We start from the raw sequence: 20,067 nt of genomic DNA on the forward strand, positions 1-20,067 counted from the left end.
GATATTAATACATTTTAACCTCCTCTTTAGAATGCAGGACAAACTGACACAGAGACGTTTCATGTTTATTTTCAAAGCTTTCTTTTTATACACATCTACATATTTACAAAAACCTTAACAGAACAAGCATCCAAGAGAAACAATTTAAACTCCAGAGGAGATTTTCTGAACCAAACTCACACACCCACAACAGAATTGATGCACCACGCTTTCACATTATGCAAAAAAAATCTAACACAGTTATACGTACACGCACTACCATGCACAAAATGCAAACACCCTAAACTGCAACCACGCGCGGCCCGAGACATCTCACTAACAGAAGGATAAGAGCACGAAGCATACGAGGCATACCACACTAATGTGCAACATTTTCTAACACACATCCACTTTGAACAAACATCCACACATGAATTCACTCCACCACAGTTTAAAAAAAACAAACAAAATACAAAAACAAAAAAAGGACACACGGGACCCTTCTGCACATAACTCACCTACTCCATCACCATCTGTGTAGGAAAGTGATCTGATCAGTTAGTGGCCACTGAACTTCATAACTGTGACAAAATACTTTTGGCACATTTTTAACCAAGGTATTGTTTCCCGGTGTTTTCCAGAAACGTTGTCCATTTGTTGAGTGCTACACATAAACTGCTACACTGTGAGAAGTGATTTCTTTCTTTATAACCTTTCAGTCTCTGCTACACAGATGTTGCACAGAGTTAAGGGGTTACTTGTGGAAAGGTAACTGGAAAGATCCACTACAAGTGGGGTGAAGAGCAGATCAATCGGAATCGTATTTGTCTCCATCGTCATCATCATCGCCATTGTCGTCGTCACCACGGCAGCCCAGCTCATGCATCACTTCCCTCTGGTAGCGCTGCCAGCTCCTCCTGCTGTAGGAGTGTTCCTCCTCCCAGTAACCTGCACAGAAGTCAAATGTAATGCTTAGCAAATAAACACCATTCAACACTTGTTTGCACCAAGTGACACTGAGGCTGAAAAATGAAGCAAACACACGGGGAGCAAGAAACAACAGCTTAGTGAACTGAACTTTACTGAACTGCCATTTGAAGTTGGTAAATACTGCGAAATTTGTACTCTAGTTTTAGTAAGTGTTTCATCAGTCCGTTGCTTAGCAACAACTAGCACGGATCTGTGTGTCTAGCGAGTTTATAGATGCAATCTACAAACCTCAGCATTGAACCTTCTCACCCATATATGTTAACTTCCTGGTCTGAAAGACCACAAAAACCATTGAGTCACGTGGTGGCTCCATCCATGTCCTACATACAGTCTTAAGCAGAACACTTTTCTTAAAAGTAATGCAGTAGTTTCCTTAATTACAACCAGGAGAAAGTAACACGATACACTACTTGTTACATTACTTTGGCATTTCTCCTTAAAATGAACTGAAATGCACTCTCATAAATATCAATGTAACAATACCAACATACAGGCTACAGTCCCACACACCAACACAAATCTGTATTTTAATGAGGATACGCATATGAGCTTTCTCTTAGTATTTGGGTATGAATGCAAAACTGACAACAAAAAGCAAAAGATGAAAACCAGCACAAAGACATTCAAATGGATCGCCACAGTGATTCTACTTTAGAAACATGAACCGGTAGAAACGGACACTGCAGCCTGACTGCTCATCTGTTTTTCACCCTTTGAAGTCGAGTCTGGTAGCTGGGCTGGGGTTGGATTTCACTCAGCTTTAATATCACTCTGGGTTCTTAGCTTAGCGCTAACATGATGTCTGTTCAGGAGCTTGCAAAGACCCGAAGTTCTGTTAGCAGCATACTAGCAGTTGTTTCTGTCCTGGATGCAGTTTGCACTTCACCATCGATCTCTCATCCTCTTTTACAATAAAAATAAAAGTATTGTCTATATCCACTCTGTAGACCACCATTTTCCTCCTCTGGCACAACAACTGAAATCAGCTAAATGTAGTGCTAGCGCAATCGATTGGCAAGCAAAGGAAGGAAGGAATTGAACTCCTTGGAATGAGTTCTTGTAGAGAACCAATTCTCAAGTTTTGTAATGCAGAAACCTAGACAATCAAAAGTTTAACTAAGACCTCAGGATCCTGTGTATGAGTGGAAATGACTAGAATATCACACTAACCTGGTTTGACTAAATAACTTTTGGCATCTTGTCATCAGAGTAAAAGATGAAATGGGAGACATTTGTTTAAATTAACAGGAGTTCAAGTAGAGACTGCAGCACTGAATAACTGACATGTTTCTAAATACATACCACCATAGCGCTCCTCTCTGTCACTGTCTGTATCACTCTCCTCATCAGGGTAGTCATTCCTCCAGTTGCCTTCCTCGTTCTCATCATCCTCATCTTCATACACTTCCTCTTCATGAACCACAAGGTCAGGAACCTGAGATTAAAAACACCACATTTATCAGAAAAGCATTTTTGTGGTTTGATATTAAAAATTCCCAGTGAGGTTTGAGTCATCACTGATAAGAAGAAACCCTAACTGTATACTTTGGCGAATTACTTCTCCAAACATCCAGGGCTAGAAAACTAAACAATCTTCTTGTTTACATTTTTACTTTCAATGCTTTAAAATAAACACCATTTAAAAATCATCAGTTAAGTTACAAAAAAAACACAACATTTTTCTCATCTTAACCCCTCTTCCACCCTTTTTAGATTATTTTAAACTAGTGCCAAATTGTAATGAACTACCACCACCAGAAGGTGGCAGTAATGCAACAAAATGTTTCTACATTCCCCAGGCACCATTAGGCAATATTACAAAGTGGTGATGCTTGTTTACAAACAAGCGATCATTTTGTAGCAGGCAGGAGTTCAGACGAAGGATGAGGCTGAACTCCTGAATGACAGAATATTCCCCTGTAAAGATCAAATATTTCTGCTTTAAAGGCCACCTGTTTACCACCTGACCATCATTTATTTTTCCAAATATAAAATTTGGACCACTTCACCCATTCACTCACTCCAGTTTCAGCACTCATTCATCTGTCCGTCCATCCATCCACACACACCAGTTCTCCCTCATCAGCATAGGCCCTGACAGACAGGATGTCCTGGATCCACCCTGGTGTGACCGTTTCCTGGTAGTAAAGATCATAGACGTAGTCATCGTCCTGCTCTCGGTGCTCTTCCCCCAGTCTATCTCCAGATATGCTCAGACGCTCCCGCAGCATCTTGGTGTTGTTACAGAGAATCTCATCTGGTTCTGAGGACAGTATCTTTAGAAAAATAAAGCAAGTGATTAGAAATGGAACAAATTAATGAGCTGATAGTCAGTCTAGTTGGGCCTAATGGCAAATTAAATGACATTTACATCAATACTGAAAAAAAATCTCACAGCTGTTTACTGGTAACTATCAAAACACATATTGTTAGGAAGAGGCAAGTTGTGAGCTTCATGTGTTTGCCAGTAGGCAGTGTAATAGCAGTGGCTGCAGTAACTCCAGACATTCTCACTAAAGTAAGTGATCTTTCCTACAGCTGAAGCACACGACTGAAATTGTGACTGAAACGGTCGAGCCTGAATGCTTCTTAAAAAGAGAAATGAACGTGACTCTTCGATCAGACACCTTAACACTGCTGTCCTGGCTGGTTGGTATAGTTAAACTAATTATATACCTGCAACACCATTTAACTTTTCTGAGATGTTATGTCACAGTCTAGAACTAGCTAGGCCTGCAGTGTGTGTGTCTCTCTCTCCCTGTCTATTTGTCAGCGTGAAAGCTCAACTAATGCAGCGTGGTTCGTGCGTGGTTTTTAAACTCCAAGGAAAGATGGCTGCTGCTCCTGCTAGCCTTGCTAACACTAGCCACACTTCCAATCCAACATTGCCAGACCAGCGATCAATGTGATTCGACTGGGGAAGAATGCACTTCCAAAAGGTTTTTAATAAACATGCACTATTTGTTTAACAATTCTGCCTGTTTGCTGAACAATTTCTTACTTTTTGACCAGTTAATGGTCAAAAGCAGTCAGTTAATTTTTTCTCTAATTTTTAATGACTATAGTACATGGATTACCAGGAAAATCCTTACTTAACAGAACCGGAAATGTGCTTGGAGGATGAGACATCAGAAGATTGGATCTGTGAGACCGATCAATGATAATTGTGTCATTAACAGTCGATGACTGTGCCAGCCATGTGGTTGAGCTAAGACTGGATGACTTTCTGCAACTAAATTATATTGATATTTGTAGCATCTGCCTTCTGAAAAGCACTTGTTAAACTGCACAATTGTGTTCAGTAAAAGCTTAATGCCTGGTAAATTGTGGTAAGCTGATAACCTGTGTTAAATAATCCCAAATACAATCAAGCAGCCCTATGAGGACACCCATTTATGTTTTTTAACAGTTTGAGGCCAGCATGGTATTTATTTTTTTTAACTGACTGTTTCTGTAATTTAGCCTCCACTAAGTGAAATAGGTGCAACATATCAGGACCCTAAATTGAGTATAATAACTGATCATTGGGCTGTTCATGAGTATGCTTGCCAAAGCGCACTAGGACAACTGCTGCAAACAAAACCTAGAATCTCCAACTATCAACTTACCTTGCCTGAAGGTTTATCCTGGTCCTCTCCATCCTCATGGATCAGATCCACCACCTGGATTTCACCCAGCCCCCAGCATTTGTCTGTCTCTTTCCCTGTTTCCTCTACACACTCAGAAGCACCCATCTGTGGTGTCTGTTGCTCTGCTGGGGCTGACAGACCAGCACGGTGGCTTGAGAGTATTCTGTAGCGTTCCTCTCTCCGAGTACTCCACTTTGTGCTGCGTAAATCACCAAGTATCCGCTGTGAGCTGGCAGCAGAGGGACGCAGTGCATGTGCCGTGCGAGGCCGAGCCAAAGCATGTCGAACCTGCGTCTGAACGGGAGCATCCTGGTGATGGGATGACAAAGATAACAACCCATGAGGCTTTAACATAAACATGGATATCCCTTTTAATTCCCAACTCATAGAAGATGCCAGAACTGCACACTCATCTTACTCGCGGTTCCACTAATTTAATGCAAATATTAACAAAATCCAACAATTAAAAACCCCACATCCAATTTTCTTCAACGAGGAAGCAACCAATTTGTAACAACAGACAATTTAAAACACTAACAATTACCTATTTACAAAACAAACTAAAAGAACAGTAGCAATAGGACATGTGCAAAGATGCAAGATTCACATGTTGAAAACACAATGACCAGAATTTTCCCTGCGCATAAAAATGTTTGGTGCCCTCAAAAGACAATTTGGTCTAGCACAAAAATGACAATCAACAGGACTGTGTTCATCAAATGGCAAGAAATAAAAGGAAAATCCAGAGAAATATGTAAGATAACAAAGACACTTTGCCTTAACTGTATGTGACTCAACTATGGTTATTTGCTTGGTCACCTCCCAAAAGCATAGTTATCACCAGGAAAAACTTACTGTTAAAAAAAAATAAAAAGACATTACATGCACCTAAAAATGCAGAAAAGACAGAAAAGCCTGTTAAGGAGTGACTCCTTATCCCCCTCCCAAATAGTTAACTTTGTCATCAGAGCCCAGGAGTGGTGTATTCCTCATTTTGGCTGTGAGATTTCACTTCCTAATGACATTAAAAACTTTAAGACTGCATACTTCTGACACAAGACTGAGCTTCAAAAACCCTATATAAAGGCTCACCAGAATCAATATTGTGATATCAATTTTTCAGTCATTGCGCCCATCACTCACTAAAGGAAGCATTCTCAAAATGTAATGAAGTGGAAAAAGCTGCATTAGCCATCTATCCGTTTTACCGAATCCCACAAAGAAAAACATAGTGGTCGGTCACACATTACACAAACAAGTGCAGTGCTACAACTGTATATAGCAGTGTTTACAGCTAATCTAATTAGCTTACGTAATGGGTCTGATTTTGTCTATTGATTTGCGCATGTAAATATTTAATTTACTTCAAACGTTAGTCATACCACAGCCTGGATTTTGATTGTCACGTCATTTTCAAGGCCCAAATTACGTCAAAAAACAAGCTAACAGCAGTTTGTGGGGTAGCTAGGGCTAGCAGCTAGCATGATTGCTAACAACAATAAGCACAAAGGCGCGTTGTTTTCAGACAGCAAGTGACGCTCTCATCAGCTTCATTCAGCTTGCTATCAGCCACTCAGCTCTTCTGAGTGGTTTCAACTATCGTGATAACTACCGCCCCCCACCACCACTATTTGTCAAAAGCTACCCCTTCCACTGACCGCTGCTCTGACGATAGCATTGGGCCCCTCACCTGTGTTGCTACGGTCGCCACGAGTTTGAAGACAGAGTTTTCCACTTCGGCTTCGTTGGGCTCAGGTACCGTTTCGCCTGAGCTCTGGGACGTTTCGGGACGGATACGTTTGCATGCCAGCAGCAAAGCATCTGCGGGGTCGGTTCCCCTTTTTCTTTTCACTCGGAGAATCGTAGTATTTGGATCCATGTTGTCTCCGTCTCTCTTTAGTGTGTCTGGCAGTTGGAAAGAAAGGAAACGCGAGAGATCGCAATCCTCCTTTATTTCCGGTGACTACGAATTTGTAGAAACTCGTAAAACTATAGTAATTTCTTTGATGTAGTTTACTTGATACGTTCCCTCGTATTATTATATAGTTAAATTAACTAAACTGCCGCCACGAGTTTCCAATGTATCACTGTAATCCACAATGTCAATAAAACATTAAACATTTTATTTCTTAAAACTTCAAAGTAAAAGCACTTCCTGTTAACGTTGTCCAATTAAAAGCTGACTTTGTGACTTCTGCTATTTTTTTTTAGACATTACGTCATTGTGATTGCTGTGTTTTGTTTTGTTTTTTCTAATACATAAGTAATGTTTTTTTGTTGTTGTTGTTGTTTTGTTTTTGTGATGATGGAGCTGCAAAGTTCTACAATGTTTTATCTCCGGACAAAAGAGTCGCAAGTGGTTCTCAAACGTTTTGCCAAACTTAAAAATGCTTTCAAACATATCAAAAATAGTCCAACACCCCAATCTATGTTTTAATCAGTTAATAAAATAATAATAAAAAAATAATAAAATGATCAGTGTTGATATATATTTTTTATTTTTTAAACTGTACTTATTTTATTACAAAAAATGTATTATACACAATATTATACATAATATAACATTTTATCATAAAATTAAATTCTGTTATCACACAAAGATGGTGCTGCACTAACCTGAAAATAGTTTCAGATGGAATAACTGTTTTACAAAGACCTTTTACTTGTGAAATTTCATAATCCTGCTTATATTGCCTAATAGTGCAAAGATTTTGTCCACAAAATAGACTTCAGCTGCCCAAAGTAAAACAATAGTTATGCAAAATAATGTAGATTATTACTTTTCGTATTCCCTACAATGATGACAGTCATGCAGACCTTTGTCACCATGTTGCAGGCGTTTACTGTCACCGGGGGGCAGTGTCAAAAACAACCTATCTGTTATTTACTCCTGCAGTTATTGTCTGTCTGTTATGTGACAGCTGTGTGCAGGCAGGAAAAGGACCCAAAGTGCAGACTCCAGAGACAAACGTAAACTCAAACAGCTTTAATGCTGAACTCAAAAGGTAACAAAACTGAGAGTTCCAGATAAACTTATACAGACAGAACACACAGCTAGATAAGGGTAGATCGCGACAATGACAAACTGAAACACAGGGCTTAAATACATAGAGGGAGCAATCAGGGAATGGGCAACAGGAGGGAAACACAACTGGGGCAAATCAGGCCTAACGAGACAAGGGGAAGCAAAACCAGATACATTAACATCAGACAAGGACCTTCAAAATAAAACAGGAAACATGACACAGACTGAACTAAAGACAGACTCCCACGCACGCACTGCAACAGAGGGAACAGAGACGTAGGGCAGACATAGACACTAGCTGGGCACGGGGATATAACAACTAAGGATAACACAGAGACATAACCCATAAGAAAGAACTCTAACAAAGAAACCAAAGACTAGAAAAGATAAATAATATAATAAACTCAAAAGCCCTGGGTCAACGACCCAGGCATCCTAACACTGTCTCTTTATTACAATTTGAATCACCCCTACAGTGAGTCAGCCAAGATAACAAGCATTTTAGTGAGTGTATACTTGATGAAACAATGCAGAAATATTAAAATACCACAGAGTATATAACTGAACTGATTAGTCTGCAGTGAAGTCACCTGCTTTATGAAGATAAATATCTACCATGACTGGCCAATAACAGTAACAATAACTAATAGCATTCTGTAGTATATAGGTTAAGTTTGTAGGACAGATACATTACCTGACCTATACCTATAGTACCTTACCTATAATACAGTATAAAGAATATGGATGATCTTCACAGTAACTGCTTTTTAAATTAAATGATTCACAAGTTAATTGTTGAATATGCTAACAAAAATCATATCTGTATTTGATTCCAAAATAAGAAAGAAGAGAAAAAAACGTCAACAAATAAAATGAGTCTTCATTACCATATATGACTGTCACCGGTAAAATGTTAGAAAATGCAGTGTAAAATGTAACTAAAAATTGAATGCAACAGTTTCCAAATCTCATAAAGCCATATTTTATTCACAGTGGAACATAGATAATATAAAAATATTTAAAAGTTATTTAAATAAAAAAATGTAGTAGATGGAGAGGACAGCCAGCTGCTGTCGGCCAAAGCTAATTTAGAATGGACAGAGGCACGTTTTACAACAGCATAATAGGAATAGGAGAGTGGAAGTGTTGAACTGCCCAGTCTGCAGTCCGGACCTTTCACAAATTAAAAACATTTGGCACAGCCAATCCAGCAGCTGGTCTCTGCGTCCTAAAATTCAGTTAAATTCAATTTTATTCATATGGTGCCAAATCACAAGAACAGTCACCTCAAGACACTTTATACTGTAAATTATTGCATATTTATACCTTGTATATTGCAGTGATAGAGACTGTAGCCTCCTCTCTAATAAAAGAAGAGAGGATCCTACACACTGGCAAATATGGCCCTGTCCGAACCTTTTTCAGACGTTTTCCTGGCGTCTAATTCGAGCTGGGCGTTTATCAGATTTAAAAACTAGATATATTTTCCGTGTTCTGCTGAGAATAAAATATGAGGTTTTAACTATTTAATTTGTTTGCATTCTGATTTTAGTTACCTTTTACACACCATGTCAACATTTTTGGAATTGGGTTTGTAAGTCAGGATAATTCACTTGTCTTAGCTATTATTTAAACTGGTGGTGAGCTTTTTCTGACAGGTATCTGTTGATGAGTTATTGTTCAATTGAGGCTTCCTGGTCAAAGCCAAAGACCACAGGAACATGAAGACACCTGATAAGAGAGAAAAAAAATGCCACTTTTCTCACAAATGATCAAAATCCAGTGCATACTTCATATGAGAATTAGTCACATACTAACCTTGAAAGCAGTTGAATATTGTGAATACATAGATGCCAGGGAGTGAAACATATGTGATGCTGGTTAACCCCCAAGGTAACCCCAGCACAAGGCTGAGGCCCAGTACTTTAACAGAGTCCTTCCATAAATTCCAGCCTTTGTTTTTGTTTGTCTTTTTCCAGCCAGTGTTGTTTCCAAAGCCTCCACTACCCCTTCTTATCCCCCAGAGCTTAAACACAACTAGTCCCATAACACAGGCATTAAAGAGCACCACCAAGGACGGAAAGGTCACTGTAGTGATGTAACTGGTTATAAGGTGCTTCTTCGGGAACTCGCTGTTCATCCAGCATCTGCTCATTATTGAAAAACAAATATGTATTAAATAAATATAAAACATTTTGGAGGCAGCATATAAATGTCACCAATGTTAACATCAAAGTATGATTTTTTTGTCTTAAATCAAATCTCATGGGTCACTGCATGCATAAAAATCACACAGATGATTAGTTTCTTACATGTGTGCTGTTGTATTGGGGAGTTTGGCATCCCGCATGTGCAGGGTGTATTTACCATAAACACCTGAAATTGCACAAATCACTGCGACTAGTGTCGGGAAGCCTAAAGAAGTAAAAATAGAATGATTTTCAAGTGAAGCAGTAAATATATACATATACAAAGATAAAATTTAAAAAAATGTATGTGCTGCACCTTGAAGTGCAAATATTAGCAAACATGACTTCATAGTGCAGTCTTTCAATTGAAAAAGAAGCTGCTGTACATAAAACAACAACAACAACAACAAACTTTATTTATATAGCACATTTAAAAACCAGTGGTGTTCCAAAGTGCTTAACATTCAAAAGGGTGAGATGAAATAACAGGGAGAATGAGGACTATGGTAAGGTACCAAAACGAGCTGGCAGGTTGAATGGCATTAAAACACACAAGGCAAAAGAATTGCATATAAAAGCATAAAAGAAAGCAAAACAAAATGTGAAGGATAAAACAGTCAAAATTAAAAATGAATTTAAAATAATTAAGAATAAGCCGAAGATAAGAAAAGCGTTAGGCTGACTATCAAGCAAGGACTAACTGGTAGAAAAGGCGAGGCTAAATAGGTGGGTTTTTAACCGATGATTTAAAGGAATGGATGGAATCAGACTCGCGATAGCGATGCGGAGGTTATTCCATAAAACGGTGCAGCTAAGGCAAACGCGGTCACCTCTAGTCTTCAACCGGGATCTCGGGAGTACCAAGAGTGACTGGGAAGATGATCTTTCTAGTAGGGGTGTATGATCTAAGTAGCTCGGTAAGGTAGCTTGGTGCTATATTGTTGGCAATTCGGTAAGTAAGCAGCAAGATTTTGAATTGAATGCGGTACTTAACGGGAAGCCAATGCAGATCAGCAAGGACAGGGTAATAGAGACACGCCGCCCACTACTAGTAAGGAGACCAGCAGCTGCGTTCTGAACAATTTGAAGTCTATGGAGGAGAGTAGAGTTAAGACAAGTAAAGTGAATTGCAATAATCCAACCTAGATGTCACAAAGGCATGGATAAGCTTTCCAAGGTCACTATGTGGAATATAATGTCTGGCCTTGCTAATAAGACGCAATTGATGGAAACAAGATTTAACAACAGAAGACACTTGTTTATTGAACTTAAACGAGCTATCCAAAAATACACCCAGGTCACTAACAGTGTCTGTGAGGAAACTGTTAAAGGAACCGAGGGCGTCACAAAGTTGGCCACAAATAAAAAACAAAACTTGAGTGTGGATCTAGACCACTCACCAACCTTTCAAGGTTATCCATCCTTGAGGCTTGATTATGACACTGAATGCTGGACTTTTTTTGCCATGCTCATTGTAATCACTCGACATTTGCGCACATGCTACAATTTCATATAGTATTATTGGAAACTCAGCAAATCACTGAAGTATTTGTAGTAAAAAAAAAAAGTTGTAGGAAATGAAAAAAATACTATATACATACCATACAGACAAAACAATCTCATTCATCCATTTACCTGGATTTTAATCACCAAGTTTATGATTTTTTTCTCAACTTTGCAGTATTAAAAAAATAAAGACAAAACAACAACAAAAAAACCTACCCATTTCCATTTGGCCTGTTTGACAGCATCTGACAGAATTTGTGTTTTAACCTTACTTTACTCACCCCATCCAACTAAGCTGAGTTTGAGAAGATATTTCCTGAAGGTGATGTTAAAAACCCGGCTTAGCAGAAGATAGAGGTGGAACCCCTCCAGAGCAGTCCAGCTGAAGGTGGCCAGCAGAGACCAGTGTAAAATCAGACCCAGAACCAGACAAACTGAGCTGTCCTCATTCAGCAGCCAAGCCGAGAAACAGGACAGCAGGAAGTTGAGGTGGAGGCAGAGCATTGCTCCTGTTAGCTGCATGTGCAGATTGGTCGACTTCTCAGGACGCCGACGACTAAAGAGAGAAACAGCATTACAGTTTTTTAAACAATGGAAGAAATTTGGCCTTTTTTTAACCTTTCGCTTTGAACCCTCGATTTTAATAACACTAACAATAGTAACTCCACACAGATGAAACTGAGAAGCTTGTGGTTTCCCATAATTATTGTCAGACTAAATATACCAGATAATGTATCCTTTTCTATATGTAACCAAGAGCACGGGAACCAAGACTGCTAAAAATGGGAAGAAGATGATGAAGCTGAAGGAAGAAAGAAGTCAACCCTTTCAAAGTAATATCAGATATGAATGAAGTAAATTTAAATAAATAAATGTAGCAATTTAGAGTATGACCCATATATTGATATTTCTTCATAATTTGCTAGTATATTTATTTATTTGAAGACTATGGCCCCTTTTTATTAATCTATAGGTTTTATGTAAAATAATGATTAATCTTTGCATCCTAACTGCCTATAATCCAAGGAGATAAGTGTCAGAGGATCCAGTTTCTGCTCCTTTTTCTGTTTCTTCTTCCGGCTACTTCCTTTAGGGCAGTGGTTCCCAAAGTGGAGGGCACAGAGCCATTGGCGGAGGGGGGTGGGGTATGAATAAAAAAAAGAAGACTTGGACACTGCTATGGACAGGTTTTTTGACGGAGCTCCCACACAAACACAAAGCAGAAGATGAAGCATCGCCAAATATGCTTACCGAACCAACTTCCAAGCCAAAGACTAGAAAATATGATGAAGCATGTATTGCCATTGGCTTCACCTGTACAACAGTGGTGCCAAGTAGGGGTGGGTTTCAATACTCGATTTTCCGATCATTTATTAAATCCTGAATCGATTATTAAATACAAATTATTTTGCCAGAAATGCCAGGATCTCGGGTTAAAACGCACAAAACTATATCAACAACCACCAAACAGCTAAAAAAGGTAGATGATAGCAGGAAAAAGGATTCCACACAAAGATGTAAACACAAAGCGCGGACCTGACGCATCAGAATCTGTGAGATGTCGGCTTTCTCACCCGACGGCAGGTACACGGACATGCTGTCGGGGCTGAAAGCTGACACCTCACAGCTTCTGATGCTGCAGGTTTTGTCACTCTCTGACCAAAATTCACTGAAACAGCAGCAAAAGATCAAAATTACACTTCACATTTGATAAACATCGTCATTACTTCCCTCTTATTTTCACTGTTTTGCATCCACTACGATAAAATCACACTTCCTGCACAGCTCTCTCTCTCAGTGTATTTTCAAGAACAGTTTCCCATCTGTATTTTATCCTCAGTTACTTTGACACAAAGGTTTCCCCTGCGTCGGGAGCACGCATTGGCTCACTGTCAAAATAACGGACAAACAGTATCTCACATGAACACTTCTTATAATGACTGAAATTTTGGTGATGTTAGCTCTTTATACAGTAAAGTTACAGTGGGATTCTTGTAAAACAAAAGGGGGCCTAGCAAAAAAAGTTTGGGAATCAGTGCTTTAGGGGAAATCGTTTTAATTTTTCACTCTATCCCTAGCATCCTCCTCTGTACCAGCAACACTGTGCATGTGACATCCAAAAACCTCCTCCTCAGTCCTATATAGCTACTATCTCTCCTCTGCACATTCCCAGATCATCTCAAACTTTCCACTTTAGCTTTGTTTCCAAACTGCTCAATCTGAACAGTTCCTCTGATATGTTTTGATATTTCAAATTTTGCTCATCCTGCTTACTCCTCGTGTGATTCAGCCCTATATGCATGCAATGACTACCTGCCAGCTTTCAATAATCCAACATGTATTAATACTAAAATGTTAGTATATGCATATGTAACTGCATTGACTTCCTGAGTCCTGAAGCCCTCTGCAAACATGCAGAGGGCTTCAGAACTGTTCACACTTGACTGAGGCACATGACAGAAAATCTCTCACCTTTTTAGAACAGTTTTTGACCGACGACTGTGGGGTGCCACACTTTAAGAAAGATTATGTGCAAGTGTTTGTCTCCCACCAGATGTGACACAGTACATTTAAACTGGTCTGACTGATGCAATAACCCAGTCTTTCACAACATAACTTCTGTCAGTGCTTGACCTTTAGAATTAAGACTTTTTTTTCTATGAACTAAGCCAACAATAATATATTTCTTTATCAACACATCGCCTCTTTAAAATACTAGAGAAAATATCAAAATATGGCAGAAGTTAAAAGGACATTCAAGTAAAACATATGTACTCACTGTAGACAAATATAGATGATCAAGCTGATGAATGTGAAGACAACCGAGAGTGCTGATCCAATGTAAGTGATGTAGCTGAGTGTCTCCGAATGAGATGTACTCACTGATAATTGTGGGTTCTGGAACATAAAAAGACACTGTTGAAATACAGTCTATGTTAAGATGTTTAATGGAGGCCTATCCACGGGCCTCGTTCAGATTGTTTCGGTATTATGATTTAAAATCACTCCACCTCTTCTTATAACAACTTTTCCACTTTTTTCACTCTAGTTTTGACCCATAGAAGACCGCTGCACTCCTGCTCCAAGTTCACATATGGCATGGTGAACCGTTTTTACAGACAAAGATTTCTGGATGTGGTCCTGAGCTCATTCAGTGATTTCCATGACAGAATCATGTAGGTTCCACCGGAAATAATGAGTATCCAGTATTGATTTTCCGCCTTTTTTGTGGACAGAAATTTATTTAAGACAAATCTGTTGGGAATTTATATAATGAGTGGTAAAATGTTTTTCTAGCTGTGTTTTTATTTTTCCAGCCTTTTATAGCCCCTGTCCCAACCTTTTTGAGATTTGTTGCTGCCAACAAATTCAAATTAAGGGTATTTTCCCACATGCATTTATAAGATTTGAAAATCATTGAATTCTGTTTTTTGCAGCGCTAAATTAAAACTGTTTCAATCAAATGTTATTTAAAAATTGAATGCATGGGTTGCATGAAAAGCATCTCTTACTTTGTTAGAAATTGTAAACATAACACTTTATTATATGTGGGAACTTTCAAGAGAAAACGTTTTTGCGACTAAAATTTGTTGCTTGCATTGAAGTTGAAGACGTCACCCTTCAAGCTCTTTAAAGACTCAGTTCATATGCTGTTCCTAATTAAAGTTGCTATACACTGATTAGACAAGCACAGGTTTTATCAAAAGGCTTTATCACATTCTGTAGAAAGAGGTTATCATTTCACCACAAGCACAGCGAAGAAGCTCAGATGGTTGCAGCTGCAAATAAATTCATTTCCTGTGTTACTGGTTTCACAGCCTTCAGTGCTCCAGTAACCTAATAAAATAAATAAGTACAAATACATTAAGTAGATGTGATTCTTCTTTACATTTAGAAATGAGTATACTGGAGGTTGAGATCTGTAATAATACCTGTTCCATCTCCCATCTCTGATTCCTCCCAAAATACACAAGTTCCATTTTCCACCTGTAAAAAAATGAATAAAAATAATATGAAAACAGGTTATTAGATTTTCAAAGCAAGATGTTGTTGCAACCATTTTGATGTCTTCTTACCTCTTTGTCGTGTCTGAAGATTAACTTGATGGGTTGCTGGAGGTTTTTCACTGAAAGAGTTCCTGCCTTCACCGATAGGACTGAGCCCCTAAACACCTTGCCTTCTCTGCGGTGAAACTGTATTTGCCTGCCTTTTGAACGAGGACTTGGCTGCAATGTGTGGGACACATGAACAAAGTGCTGGGATGAGACTGACTGAAAATAACTCCCCTCTTAACATGAAGACCCACAGGCCAAATCTAGCCCTTCACTAATTTAAATTCAGCCCACATATACTAACACATTTGTTAGTATGTGGTTTACACAACTACACACACCCACGCACTAAACAGACTAAACAGACCGGTGGAACTCAACACCACCTGAAAGCTTAGAAGCTAGAAAAAGCAGAATACAACAAACAGGAAAGCAGATGCAGGCATAATTTACATTGTGATTGTGATGTTCGAATCCACACACCAGCATGACAAGAGACATGGAGTTACAGATGGACACCAGCGACTTTAGGAAGTTGCCGAATTTACAAGAGACATGAAAATACAGCCCAGTATGTTTCTGTGACTGAGCTGAAAAGGCAAGTTTATGTGCACTAATTAGAGGGAAGAGGGGAGGCTGAAGGCTGAACTACAAGCTCAAACATGTTTTCACTCTTGTTTATGAAACTTCCCACACAACTGATTTGTCATTTTCAGGAATGTGAAACAAAACTGGTGAGATTTCTGGGTATATGCACATGGAAATTTAAGATGATAGGTTTGTATCAGGTTGTATTCTGTTTTATTAAATATACTAGCAGACGTTCATATTTGACATGATATAAAGGACAGTATTTCTCATTTCCTGCTGTGGCCTTCAGTGAAACTGAATCTGCGACCCCCACAGATCAGCATTTTTTCTCAGCATTAAAGTTCTCTTTCTGGAGTCACTGACCTTAAAATGACTGCTATTAATTACAGAGGCCACCACCAGGACCTCCACCTCAGGCACACTTCCTCTGCTTCTCTGGAGAGCTGATGATGGGATGTGAACCCTATGTTCATGTGTAGGACTCACATCAACCTGAAAAGCATACACAAAAACAAAATTTCAAATATTCTGTTTTTGTTATTTATTGAGTTCATTAATACAAAATTAAAGCAATTCAGATCAAATGTCATTTTTTTCACTTCCAAAAAGCATTTCAGCTCCAAATGACCTCACCTCTTGAAGCGAGTCTACTTTGAGTTGTTTGATGTGTCCCATGAAGCGACCTCTTGGCTTGCAGGTCATAATTTTGTACTCATAACAACTACCAACAGATATTTAACATAGTTCAGAAATACAAATGGACATAGGTGATATAACTGAAGACAGAAACAATAAACTAATAGAAATAATTAATAAATAAGAAAAAACAATTATTTCATAGTCTGTTATGGTGTGATTTTAATTTATTGATTTCATTTGTTCACAGCTATACTTTATAAAACTAAAAATTAAGCTGCAAGATCTTGAGTTGAACCAAAATCCATATGTTCTGCATAGCTCAGTATTCTTAATTAATCCACTCTGTAGCCCAAAAATATATTTTGGCCAAAAAAAGAAAAGTGCAAAATATTAAAATAAAATAAAATAAAAATAAATTAAACCAATATGTCAGTTTTTATTTAGGGAAAACTGTGATTATAATTATATTTACTTGCTTTAAAAAGTATCAGTTATTTTGGGGAGTGCAACCAACACCCTTTCCAGTTAGACACATTATAGCACTGATCTTTGAAAACCCCTGACAGTAATTTAAAAATAATGTCCTACGCGTCCAGAGTGTCAAATGCATCTCAAAATGTGACAAAGTGTCCTTTCATGTCATAAATATTTATTTATACACAGACACTTTGCCAGGAGCCCTCTGTGTCACATTTGATAATTGAGATTACAGTATAAGTTAAAAAGATTATACACTAAGTATGTTTTTATGATGAAACCAAGTTAAAACACTGAAAAGCAGCCTATGTAGAGATAAAAACATTTTAACAGGCAGTAACTTCTGTTATACGGAGTGAATGCATAAACAGTGATCATATCTCTCTTTCAGGTTGTATTAATTATGTCAAACTAGCATTTATCAACAGCAAGTTTATTTATTTATGAGAAAGATGACATAACCTTTCAAAAGCAGGAATGTGAGATGTACAGAATAAAACGAATTACCGTGTCCATGCTGTGGGCCTTTTTATGCACTCTTCGAGAACATTTTCACAGTAGTCTGCCATAGTGATACACACCAGAAGTGAAGGGATCAAAATTAGCATCATTAATACCTTTAAACAAGACTGAAAGCTGATAAAACATCAAAGTGACATCTAACTCCAGAGGCAAGTGAGAAGCAGCTGTTTGATCAACACTCTAGGAACTTAGCGTTCCTGCTACCTGATAGCTGAGATGCTAGTCAGTAATTTTACTTTTCTCATGGTTTGAGAAAATCCACAACCTTGAGATACTAACAGTTAGAGTGGTATTTCCCTCACAAGCACAGAACTTTAAACATCATAGGAATGACATGGTAAATTCACTCACCCACAGCTTGGGACATAGAAAAACAGAAGATTGTAACTAGAGAAAATGTAATCCACATCGTGGCTCACTCAGCCACAAACACAGGTATGCTCTAAGAGGTCCACAGGGTGTTGCTCTGCTTGGCTGAGGCTTGCTAACTGAGACAAAGTGGGAGTTTCACATCTGTATATATCACATGTTCCTTGCAGAGGCAGGGATGACCCCTGATTGGACGAGGTGATTCATGACAACGTTTTTTCCAGAGGTATCACAAGGCTCAAGTAGTGAGTTATTGCTCTGAGTTATGATAGAAATATTCACACAGACAGTATATAACCACACTGAATACACAGGCAGTGAATCAGTTTGAGAGTTGTCTGCCGGAGACCCTGCTGCTATGGTTACATGAAGGAAAATTATCAGTTGTTTTATCAAGGCTTTATCATTTGAATTAATGGTATGACCTTAATCCTTTCTATGCTATGCTTGGTTGACAGAGAGAGCCAGAGAAAGATAAAGAAACGTTCATAAACACAAGATAACTTGATGAGATCATAACTTGGGCAAAGAACTTAAATAAATTAATGTTAAAACAGGTCTGACAGAAATCTTAAAATCCACCCTAAAGAAAAAAAAAAGAGTTAGGAAATAAGTTTCAAAAACTAAAAGCCATTTCCAAAGTAAAAAAATCCAACACAGAGTACTGTTGCATCCTGTTTCAAACCTTGCTGATAGTTACAGCTATCAGTACCATTACAAAAGCCTCATTTAAATAAGGTTTCATTACTGAATCATAGAAACCATTTAAAATTAATCTATTATGCTTATTTCCAGCTTATTTCTGCTACTCCTTCACTATATTTTGTATGTAAATATTGTATTTTGTACTTCATGTCTTTATAATATATCTACGGGTTTATTTTGATGCTGCTTTCCTGAGTTCCTGAAGGCTCTGGATGTTGTCCTGAGCCTAGGGCTGTCCTGGTAAACCCATCTCTGCAACGTTCAGTGGAGATCTCAGGGGGTGCCTTTGGAATGGCAGACTGGGGTGGTGGTTCCCCTGTTAAAGAAGAGCTCCAACAATAGGGGATCACACTTTTCAGCCTCCTTAGGAAAGTGTATGCCAGGGTACAGGAGAGTCTGCCTGTTAGTCAAACCTTGGATTCTGGAGGAATGATGACTGTTTTGTTCTGACTGTGGAACAGTAGCCCACATCTTAAACCTCTCACGGATATTCAAAGGTGGGTAGGAGTTTGCTCAACCAGTATACATGTGTTTTGTGGACTTGGAGAAGTCATTTGACAGGGTCCCTCAGGGTATCCTGTTGAGGGTGCTTCGGGAGAATGGGGTGCCCTGCCCATTTTTACAGACCATTCGGTCCCTGTACAAATAAAGCAAGAGCTCGGTTCGTATCACTGGAAGTAAGCTGTACTTGTTTCCGGTTGGTGTTGGACAGAATATCCAAGCATTAGGGGTGCAACGATACACAAAATTCACGGTTCGGTTCGATACTTTGGTGTCACGGTTTGATATTTTTTCCACACAAAAAAAATGTTCATGTCTTTTTTAATTTGTAATTTATTGAAATGATAAATATTTCTTTTAACTCAAAAGTACAGTTTTTAAATTAAATGTTGCTGAAACAACAAAACAATAAAAAATAAATCTATCTGATAGAGAAATCACTCGTCTGTGGAAAAGAGAGTTTATTACAGAGAAATGGCTCTTTCCAAAATAAAAGCTATACAAAAACAACAAGGAATATTGTAACGGGGCTCAAGTACTCTCAGCATTTCCTGAAACCCGGTGTTTTCTACAACAGAAAGGGTCGCATGTCGACAGCAATAAAAGTAGCAATTGCCCTGTCGATTTCTTTTGCCCTCTTAGAATCATGTGCTAACGGCTGTCTAAATGACTCGGGTAAAGTTTGTAGCATGCTTGTTGTTGTTTTTGTCTGCTTCCACTTGTCTTTGCACTAGCGTGATGTGCAGTTATATTCGTTGTGTTCCCACCGATGTAATTGAGCATTGCGTGGCACATCCGACATACTGTTGTACTTTTGTCCATGACGCGCTTACCATCAGGGTCATACTTCACATAAAAACCAAAATAGTTACAAACGCCAGATCTGAATGACG

The 20,067-nt window shown here is 38.5% G+C and overlaps 2 protein-coding genes across 2 annotated transcripts; both read right to left on the reverse strand.

The window, feature by feature from the left end:
• Positions 1–47: 47 nt before the first annotated feature.
• Positions 48–6,698, reverse strand: slc7a6os (solute carrier family 7 member 6 opposite strand). Its single transcript, XM_031756462.2, has 5 exons — positions 6,289–6,698; positions 4,578–4,907; positions 3,039–3,245; positions 2,272–2,404; positions 48–927 (listed from the first exon to the last, which is right to left on the reverse strand). Exons 1-5 carry the CDS (start codon positions 6,475–6,477, stop codon positions 788–790), a joined length of 999 nt encoding a protein of 332 aa, XP_031612322.1. The 5' UTR covers positions 6,478–6,698; the 3' UTR covers positions 48–787.
• Positions 6,699–7,073: 375 nt separating this feature from the next.
• Positions 7,074–18,085, reverse strand: LOC116333273 (adhesion G-protein coupled receptor G1-like). The gene is made up of 12 exons (XM_031756467.2): positions 17,951–18,085; positions 17,585–17,639; positions 16,595–16,682; positions 16,325–16,453; positions 15,395–15,544; positions 15,251–15,305; positions 15,064–15,155; positions 14,098–14,216; positions 11,600–11,874; positions 9,936–10,038; positions 9,442–9,770; positions 7,074–9,354 (listed from the first exon to the last, which is right to left on the reverse strand). Exons 1-12 carry the CDS (start codon positions 18,006–18,008, stop codon positions 9,242–9,244), a joined length of 1,566 nt encoding a protein of 521 aa, XP_031612327.1. The 5' UTR covers positions 18,009–18,085; the 3' UTR covers positions 7,074–9,241.
• Between the last annotated feature and the right edge of the window lie 1,982 nt (positions 18,086–20,067).

The sequence above is a fragment of the Oreochromis aureus genome, linkage group 1 (assembly GCF_013358895.1).
Source record: "Oreochromis aureus strain Israel breed Guangdong linkage group 1, ZZ_aureus, whole genome shotgun sequence".
NCBI classification, from domain to species: Eukaryota; Metazoa; Chordata; class Actinopteri; order Cichliformes; family Cichlidae; genus Oreochromis; species Oreochromis aureus.